The sequence below is a fragment of the Dipteris shenzhenensis genome, chromosome 11 (assembly GCF_047967505.1).
Source record: "Dipteris shenzhenensis isolate YYH24624 ecotype China chromosome 11, Dip_SZ_1.0, whole genome shotgun sequence".
Lineage (NCBI taxonomy): Eukaryota > Viridiplantae > Streptophyta > Polypodiopsida > Gleicheniales > Dipteridaceae > Dipteris > Dipteris shenzhenensis.
In genome coordinates, this window is record NC_141606.1 from 14266659 (window position 1) to 14276890 (window position 10232).

General features: G+C 42.4%; 1 protein-coding gene across 1 annotated transcript; it reads right to left on the minus strand.

Annotated features, from left to right (window-relative positions):
* Positions 1-752: 752 nt before the first annotated feature.
* Positions 753-6040, minus strand: LOC147896647 (putative methyltransferase PMT3). The gene is made up of 7 exons (XM_087381034.1): positions 5654-6040; positions 5341-5505; positions 2894-3076; positions 2160-2754; positions 1763-1875; positions 1407-1627; positions 753-1267 (listed from the first exon to the last, which is right to left on the minus strand). Exons 1-7 carry the CDS (start codon positions 6023-6025, stop codon positions 952-954), a joined length of 1965 nt encoding a protein of 654 aa, XP_087237160.1. The 5' UTR covers positions 6026-6040; the 3' UTR covers positions 753-951.
* Positions 6041-10232: the final 4192 nt, after the last annotated feature.

Here is a 10232-nt window from a genome sequence, read left to right on the forward strand (position 1 = left end):
TCCTTTGTTGTCCCACAAGGGAAGGTTAATCTATAATGGCATCTTTTTTTCATTTTGAGAACATTATGATTTTTTAAGGAGGTTTCTATACAAGTGAATGCCTTATTATTGTTATACAAGTGAATAAGTGGTTCCTTTGTTGTCCCACAAGTGAAGGTTAATCTATAATGGCACTTTTTTTCATTTGGAGAACATTATGATTTTTTAAGGAGGTTTCTATACAAGTGAATGCCTTATTATTGTTATACAAGTGAATGTTATATATTCAAAATATTCTCAAGGGGCTCACATAGCCAAAAAGTGACGTGGTGGAAGGGCAGAGTAAACCCAAGAGCAATCAAAATGTTCGATGAACTAGAACTTCCTTGAACGTGTGCGTTCCTTAAGCTTTCTTAGTACTTGTAAATTGTCGCCAATGCAAATAAAGGAGGCTCACGGCTTTTTTGAAGTGTGACTTTTTTTTGGGCATGACACGTGGCTGCAACAGGGCTAGAATTTTCACTTGATGGGACAATGCCGCCTGACTAAAGAAAACATGTAAGAGCAAAAGAGAAACGAATCTTCACGGCAACACATCCTGATGCCCATGTATGACCACGTGTGATTAACTATGGAGATCATGAGGAGGCTAATTTTGTAAAGGCATATGCTAGCTAGGATTCACTTGTATTGATTTTCGAGAAACTCAAAAAATAGAAAAAGGAAAATCACATTACCGTACATTGCCAAAGGACTCCAGCAAGGGACTGAAAGCTAAGTTTAACAAAATGTATGAAAAAAAACCCGTTCTCAAGAATGCAAGAGTACAATTTCCATTTATATAACAGTACAAGGTAAACTAGCTTTCCAGTCAATCATATCTGTTTCCTCTTAGTTGAAGCAAAACAGCCGTTTTTTATCCATGGGAGTAACGTGGTTTGATTTTTTAAGGCAATCAATGAACTCAACCTGTTAGAGGATATCTGCATCAGGTTTCCATAGCTGCTTTCTTGCGAATAAAATTCTTTCATCATCAGTTGAAATAGCATCAGCCTCTGCTTTGACCACGTTTGACCAAGCGTCCCAATGTAGAGCTTTCAAATGTTTGCTTATCTGTTCCACAAGAGAAGACTTGTCCCTGATTATCACAAAACCAAAGGGCCTAAGTATGCGATCCATCTCCAGCAGCAAATCTTCAACGCTGCAGCCTAGATTCTCGATGTCAGTGAAGATCTTCCAGGCATGTAGAAGGTCGAATGTTCGTGGATAGGTTGAAAACGCCTCACACCTGAGAATTTAACAAAAGACTTCATTAAAGGGCACGAATTTGCCAAATGTTCCAGAGAGTAAAATCGTTCACTTTTTTCAACCTTAACATTTCAGTGTATGCACATTTGCAATTGGAACCATGAAACAAATGGACTCACCAGTTGTGCAAAGAACCTATAAGACCCCGATCATATATAACCGTCAAAGTATTGGGCCCAGAATGTGGGACAACATTCATGACCCAAACAGGCTTATCCTTTAAAGCAGCAGCAAATCCTCCAAAATGAGCTTTCATGTCCATGACATTCCTGAATGTGGATTTGTCAATCTCTGGGCTTAGCTGCTTCCAATAGAAGTCCACCCGCGAACGCCAAGCCATCTGGATGTTACAAGGCATCATATAAGCAACAATAGGATATCAGATGGCCACTGTGCAGATTGTCCACACCTAGGAGACACAAAAAGGTGATATGCCAAATACTCTGTGCATGTGTCATGTTTAGAAGGTCAATACTTTGTCTACTCGAAACTGTTTGTCACTAACTCCTAGACCCTGTAATCGCTGAGGTGCAGAAATAAGCCTCCTTGGCCAAGGTGGCAATCCAATGCCCTGTGTATGATCATTATCTGCACAAACAGAATAAACATAAGGCTGTTGTATCTTTAAAACACACGGGATACAAATAGCATCCACATTATGGCCCATAATCACTAGTTCCAGATCTAGCATATGTGAATTCTTGAAGATTCTAGGTATCATGCCACTACACCAGAAGGTAAAGGCACATCCTCCACGTAACAGGTAAAATTTACAAATTCTGATAAATAAGGAACGTACTTAATCTATTTACAGATAAAATGAATTCAACACAGAACACACCAATAGACGCAAAAAAGAGGAGAATACTCACACTGCGATAAAGGTGTGATACACACCTTCAAAGGCACATCCCAGGCAGCATCAGGATCCTCCTCTTTGTCGCATAGAGGGGGAGCTGTTTCTCGTGCTCTCTTTCTATAGCACTCATTTGTTAAGGGTTTCATCCATATGACAGTCTGGCCTTCCTTAGCTGCAATGGACCAGCACATTCTCTCTACAAGATCACTCATATCATTCCATATTTGCATGTCTTCTGCATCGTCCCTATATGCAGGTGGAGAAGACCAAGCAAAATAGCCACCTGGCCTCAATAACCTGTCCACCTCAAGAAGAAGAATACCATCTCGCTGCAGCCAATCTATGCGACAGCGAGAACAGTGTGCCATATCAAATGCTTTGCTGGGAAATGGAAGTCTCATAGTTCCTAACACACCAAGGGTAGAAGGAATGCCTCTTTCCAATGCAAATTGAATTTGATTCTCATGTACATCATTTGGTGCAACAGACATGGCTAATATGTCTAGAGGTAGCAAATATGCACCAAAACTTGCAACCCCACATCCCACATCCAGGACAGTTCTGATCTTTCCATGATTGCTCAGGTGTCCAAATGGATATTTTAACATCTGCACATTTGCACTCTTTAGTCCAACAAAAAGAAGAAAAATACATCATCCTACATCTTGGACTCATTTTTGGCTCTTGCACATAAGCCAGAACTGCCAGGAGAGCATTCCATATAATAACTCCAGGGAAATCACAAACCTTTGCAAGAGAAGCAATGTATTTGTCAGCACCATCATGAAAATGAGTTCCTCCTCCAGGAAATTTTACTTTGTCGCCATTAATTGCCATCCAATGTTGGTCTGACTTTTCCATGGCAAGGAACGTATGAGGCACATTTGCCTGCCAAACTTCATCCCTGCTTGCTGGCCACTGAATCGATACCTGCAACCAAAGTTTTAAAAACTCTTTCAAATGATTTAGAGACAGTTTGTTCAGTTAAACAAGAACTGAATAAAACAAATACTTTCTTGAAACTTGGGACCAGGAATTCTACTGAATTCACCTGTACCAAAATCAAGATGGAAGCAAATCCTAATTCTTTAGCTGAAAATCATAAACTCGCTTACAAAACTCATGATAGCCACCAAAAGGTTGCAAATCATAAACTACATCATCGACAAGCTACTGTATCCTCTCTTGAGTTCATTAGTGCTGATGGTGGGATTAAATTATTGACATACATGCTCTTAGGCATGCACATACAGTGCATACTACTGTAGCACGTGGCTGCAACTCGGGGTAAATAGTCTGCGGACTGAGATTTGCATTCATGCTTATACAGCAGCTATTTACTTACCTATTAATGTATCTACCCATCTACCCCCCGCCCCCCCCCCCCCGCCCACACACACACACAGCCTTTTCAAAGATGGATTCAATCCCCTCTAGCCTCCTGGTCCGCTCGGATCAGATACATTTTCAGGCTGCATGGCACGGAGACGAAATGCTCAGGACACATAGATGCAAGCTTGCTTCAGGATCCTTGATAAACATATTTTAGCACAAATTTGAGGTTCCCAATCATCGCTAGTATGATTATTATCATCTGCACTCCTCTTGCACTTCGTAATCTACACTCCTATCTACTAACACAGCCCCTTTGGAGTTTCGCTGCTTTTGGGATTGTATGCATATAATCAGCATTGTACGATAGTTGTACATTGTAAGCTACTTGCTTGTGTGTGGTTCACTTACCATTTTCTCACTCTTACCCTTATTATCATTTCTTAGTAATAAGATCCTTAACGTATGTGCAATAGAAGTTTGGAGACTGTCCGCTTCAAAAGTTAAAGGGACAAAAACCAGTCAGGCAAGATGCTGAAGAATGGAAGATACAGGCTAAGAGATTTTTGGCAAGCACCCTTTGACAATTTGGGAACCAAGCTAGAGCTTTTTTCTTCTTTCCTTTCTGAGACAGATCATCAGAGTGAGGCACTTAACAAGGTGTCAGCTGCGGGTACTAGCCGAAGGCTGACTTTGACATTTCATTCATCCAAGGCACCATATCCTATGATTACATGAAGCAGCACATTGTCATTCACAAGAACACCAGAGGACATCTGCAAATAAATGATAAGAGGGCAGCTTACTACAAGGTGAATGAGTATTGTCGAGATTCCACAAAGCAAGCTTCAAGATACACGTCAGTTTATTTCAGCATTTTGGGAGGTGAATAAGATGAGATTGTCATACAGGAACAGGTCCTTTTATCATCAAGATAAAGCGCACCCATGGAGGACAGTATGTGAAACTTCAGAATTTACCCCACTACTGAAGCTAGGTGGGCGGAGGTTTTCTATTGGTTCCATTCAGAGTTCTGGAACACTAAAATCTAGGCGTTATTGGAGTACAGAAATATATTCCATGAGCTCTTGCAGGGGGTGATCCTCATCCCTTCGTTCCACACAAGAGTTCACGCGTCTTCTGCAAATCTCAAAGGCTATTTTATCTTCAGTTTAGCTCATTTTTCACTGAGCCTCTTACCTTCATTACTTTCTCCAGGGCGTTCATTTCTCTGACAATCAGGACGCCCTATCAAAACCATTACCTCTGCTTCGTTTGGTAGCCTTTTAAAGCCCACACTTTCCAATTTGCCTATGTAAGGTATAGAAACTTTTCTCCTTTGAAGAAAGCTCAATTTTCTTGAGACTTCCCTCAATGTTTATCCCCTTTAACTCTCTTTAATCGAACGGAGGAGTTTTACCAAGGATGTTTAAATGCCATTATGGTTCACAGCATCCCATGCATTTTCTGAATTTCTGCTGGAGTCTCAACTGCATACGCCTATATTCGAAAGGGTAGCAATTAAATCCTGTACGACCTATGACAAATATGTCTAGCTGACCTAACACTACGACAAGATACATGAGCAGGGGCTGTAAACTTCAAATAAACCTCTGTAGCGGGTTTTGGCGATAGAGACAGGCATGGAATAAAAACAGCGCATGCTTAAAAGTTCAACAGCTTGCCTGAGCTACACATGTGAAAAAATTGCAGCATGCTTATATGACGCAGACATGAAAAGAGTTTTTGTTGATACCAACGCAAAACAAGATTCTCAAAGAGAGGCGATATTCAAACGCTATTTTGGGTTTTATGGAAGGGATTCAGGAAGCAAACAAATCAAAACAATCGCACGCACATGCCTTATAGTTTGTAGGTGGCGGTATCAGACAATTTAGACGTCGCTGGGGAGGAGGACAATGGCGCTCGTAATGTTCCATAAGTGATTGATTCAATTTCAATTTGAGCTGGCTCTGCAGGTGACGATCCAGACATGGAACCAACTCCGAATAACGGGAATCACACACCTGCAACATATGGCTTTTAGTCGTAAGTCATAGTGTATTGTTCAAATGGAAATTGTGAAACAATGCAAGAATTTCTGAGTGCATTCCATGAAAAAACAGAGTGGCTGTGAGGAGGGCGATAGCCTGGAGACATGGAAAGAAAGTATACAAGAAAAGTCTTTATCGGTATGTCAATAACGCTGCTGTCCTCAATAATCTCGTGCTTTCTTTTTCTGGTCTTAACATGTTTCTCCTCTTCGTCTTTCTTCTCATTCTGCTCCGCAATCTCATTGTCTGCGCCTCTAGGTTCATCTTCCCCCAAGCTTGCCAACTTCAGGTCAGCGTCTCGCCTTTCTATGAAAGTCTTCCTGCTTTCGAATTTCTCGTCCTTGTGAACCTTTTTGGACTTGTCTTCTTGGTAGTCTCTTCTGCTTGAGACAGTAGACGAGCCATAATAGACGCAAAGAAGTAACAGAGCTACCAGCATGACACAAACTGAGCGCAATAATGGTTTGTTTTCCGATCCACCGTTTCGCCCCATTATTTGAAGGAAGCTATATTTCGCTCAACATTCAGCTAAACTTCCAGGTCGCACCTTGCACCAACAGCAAACAAATCCAGAACCGTTCACAGTCATCCTCAACAGCGTAATGACATCGAGAACAAACTAGTGAGGCTCTCTCTCTCTCTCTCTCTCTCTCCCTCCCCTCTGCTACATTGCTTGGGATGAGGGGAGCGAATGGGCATTCAGAAAAAAACAGCCATGGAGAATCGGCTTGAATGATGTCTACAAAACTGGCAGGCAGATGAGGAGGGAGCAAGAATACCTGATGAAGGAAAGGCGGCATTGTGGGATATGTCTATTTGATCCGATAGAGAGAAGGAAGGCGGATGAAATGCAGGAGAGGATTGGAAGGGAGGGATGCAAGGTCGAAGCATGATGCAGGTGAAGGCTGAAGAAGAAGGTTGGCTTCTGCAAGAGAAGACAGACAAAGTACGTGAAATGTTATGTAGATCACGTTTTGCCATTTCAGTACTATTGTTTCTTGTAGTCTGTCTATTTATTTATGTTTTTGTGTGTGTTTATATATATATATATATATTAGTTAGATGTGTTTTTATATATATTACATAAAAGGCTCCACTACCCGTCGTGGCATGTCCCCTTAGTATCATCTCAACGTGTTTCGCACTATGGTCGCCTAGGATGCACTACATGCATCTCACCCGTGGGCGATCCATGGGGGCGGGTGATCTTGCTTGTCCATGCGCCTTGAGCGTGCCCACGGGCACACAAGTGTGTCAATACCCTCAACTCACATCGCCCTATAAAAACATTCATGGGGTTTGGCATGGCCTAACTGCTCACCAAATCTGCCATTCCCACTATACCATTCCTAGAGTCGAACTGTAAACTCGCCCCTCAGATCTTGGTGGCAATGAAAGTCAGTTTGGAGGCTCTCCTCGTATTGCCGAAGTGCAGAGCATAGAATGCTATCTGGGTGCGGCGGCCAAGTGGGCATGGCACGGGAACAAGTTGGGCATTGGTGTTTTGTGGCAATCCCACTCACATAGCCGTGATTGGGACCAGCCTCATAGAGCCCGTATCTCCTATTGAGTGTAAAAGCCACAAAATGCTAGGGCTAGCTACATTCCCACCCCACTGCTCCATAAAGGTAGGTGCCAGAATTGAGCATTGGAATGCTTGTTGGAAACGGTTTTTTCTTCTCACTAAGCGGGCATTTTGAGGTTGTGTTGCCATTTGTGGAATCCAAGGGCGTTCTTTTCTCTAAATTTGTGACGTTGTGTTGCCATTTGTGGAATCCAAGGGCGTTCTTTTCTCCAAATTTGTGAGGTTGTCAGCTTTATGAACATGCAAGATGGGCATTTGCAAGCATATAAGACATGGGAACGCTGGATTGACACTTCCATTGGATTGGCATTTTCCCTCAATGGGCATTGAGCGAGAATGATTTCTAACTTCATGGAATCAATTTCCATAGGTATTGTGATGCAAACTCGTCCCAAAACATGGACACACAGTGATGATACTACTTTGTGCTCATAGCTCAACAAGAAGCAGGTGGCTTTTGGCCCATCATGGCATGTGATGTACATGGCCTCTTCATCATCCCATCTAACCTTCTAGTCAACTAACCCACCACTCCTTCCTCTCCATGTCCGTACAACGTTCATCGGATATGGTGAGCTTTGTGATGCAGAGTCAAGCCACAAGACATGGACACAACGATCCACTTCCGAATACTACTTTGTGCTCATGGAGCAGCCCACTATGGCTTTGTTGACTTCGAAGGAAGCTGCATACTAACCAGCATGCATGGTTTCTTTGGGTTTCTTCCCACCTTACCTCCATCAACAAAACTAAGAAACGTTTTCTCACTCAACCTCCCTTAAGCCCCTCACCTATGAGAATAGGTCAGAGTCACAACTTTTCGACCGAAAAGACCCCAAAAAATGACTTGTAGCTCTCTTCACTACTCGTCATTTTCTCCCATTCTTTGAACATATAGGGCTCTCTCCTCAAACCCCCCTCCAACAAGCCTCTCATTAGCCCTACCAATGAATGGCAGACTCCACCAACCCTACACATTCGGGAAAGCACATATTCATGCTCGTTCATAGTGGCTATGCCAAATGCAAAATTATCGAAAGTATCTGGTCTTTGAGAAATTTATGTGGGGCATAGGTTCAAGTTTCCTCTTGTAATATCACACCTCCCAATCAAAACAATAAGCAATGAAGCCATAGCAAGCTTAAAGAGTCTTGGACTACCAAATTTGAATAAAAAGGCACATTTATGAAAGAAGGCATGTCATATCATGATGAATATGGGAGCCTGGTAGAAAGCCAGGAGAAAATAAGAGTTTAAATACTTTGTCTCATACAAGATCCCAACCAAGGTCTTCTACATACAATTGCAAATATGAAGCATTCAAATCTATGGTGTGCTTTCTGTCGACTTTGCATGGAAGGTTTAACCTCTTGTGTAAGGGATGGCCACTATCTTAGAAGACCCATCTTGTTGTTGCAACCAAAAAGTTCTCAAATACTTGCATGGCACATGGGATTATGGATTGCATTATGCCATGTTAGCAGACTTACACTTTCGTGGATATACCAATGTTGATTGGGCAATGATGTAAATGATGGAAGATCCACCAGCGGGGATATAGCCTCTTTCTTAGCTCCATAGATCCATTGTTTTGATGGTGTCTCATGCTTTGATTTGCTATGGATAGTTCATTTATGGGTGGCATTTTTTATGTCAATAATTGGCCTCGATCAATACAAGACATGACTCAAATCATGATGCAGTTTGTGCTCTTAGAGGCTCTTTAAAGGACAAGGGCATTAATTGTTCCACTTAATGGGCTATAGTTGGAGGAGCATATTATTACAAACAAGTAGTCCGGGAGTTAGAAGATGACTTGCGGCTTCTCAAGACATGCATCTCAATAGGCCTTTAGATGGAAGGATGCATTCAAGTAGTTTGCAAAGTACTTGGAGCTTTAGCAAATGTCTAAGACATACTCAAAATGTGTGAGAGGTATGTGATCAGCAAGAAGACCACTTGCATCGAGGTAGTAGGAGTTGGCAAAACGAAGTTGATCTATTATTAGAATTGAATGTGGAGCTAGGGACAGATGACTGATGACAAACATCAAGGATAGCAAGTGGTCCCGGTGGCAAAGAGCACGAGGAGTGAAAATACCTAGTGTTGCTCAATGAGAGATGTTGTCTAACTACTATGGTGAGTACAAGATTGAACCAATCCCTGATTTGAGACCAAAATATGCCGAGGAGCAAGACACAAAAGGACCCTCGAGGCTACCATAAGGTGAAGACTTTCAGCATTCTTGAATTCTTCTATAGAGAGCTAGAATTCTATTTACTTCCAAGAACCTTCCTATGAGCCAAGCTATGAGAATGACCATCAACCACCAACTGAGAGAGTATGACTTGTCCCAAGGCGAGGTGGAGAATATCACATTACAGAAGACAATCTGCGAGGGAGTTGATGGATGAGTACGAGAGAGAGAGAGAGAGAGAGAGAGAGAGAGAGAGAGAGAGAGAAGCAAAGGAAAATCAAGACGTACATGGCTTGGAGAGCAATTGCAAGAGTGAGGCCATGCACTAGAAGTGTACAGGGAAACAAGCCTAGAGACTCGCAAGAGCAAGGACATGACATCTGGAGGAAGACACAAAAGGACCCTCGAGGCTACCATAGTGTGAAGACTTTCAGCATTCTTGAATTCTTCTATAGAGAGCTAGATTCAAATTACTTCTAGGAACCCGCCTATGAGGCAAGCTATGAGAACGACCATCAACCAACTGAGAGAGTATGACTTGTCCCAAGGCAAGGTGGAGAATATCACATTGCAAAAGACAAGCTGTGAGGGAGTCCTGACCATGATGGATGAGTACGAGAGAGAGAGAGAGAGAGAGAGAGAGAGAGAGAGAGAGAGAGAGAGAGAAGCAAAGGAAAATCAAGACGTGCACGGCTTGGAGAGCAATTGCAAGAGTGAGGCCATGTACTAGAAGTGTACAAGAAAACAAGCCTAGAGACTTGCAAGAGCAAGGACGTGACATCTGGACTCTAGAAGAGCATCCATTAACAATGAACACGTCATACCGAAAATGGTAAAGAACCCCAAGTCACAATGCACATCAAACCGAGAGTAATGCACTAGACCAGGGGTGGGAAGTTGAAGCTTAAAATCGAAGCA

What these genes read in the sequence shown, in the direction of transcription:
- LOC147896647 (XM_087381034.1), bottom strand. Translation starts at nt 6,025, where the DNA reads ATGGGGCGAAACGGTGGATCGGAAAACAAACCATTATTGCGCTCAGTT. An exon ending in CGCCACCTACAAACTATAAG is followed by an intron (nt 3,077 to 5,340) that starts GCATGTGCGTGC and finishes CTTTGGTTGCAG; the next exon opens with GTATCGATTCAGTGGCCAGC. An exon ending in ATAGGTTCTTTGCACAACTG is followed by an intron (nt 1,268 to 1,406) that starts GTGAGTCCATTT and finishes TTAAATTCTCAG; the next exon opens with GTGTGAGGCGTTTTCAACCT.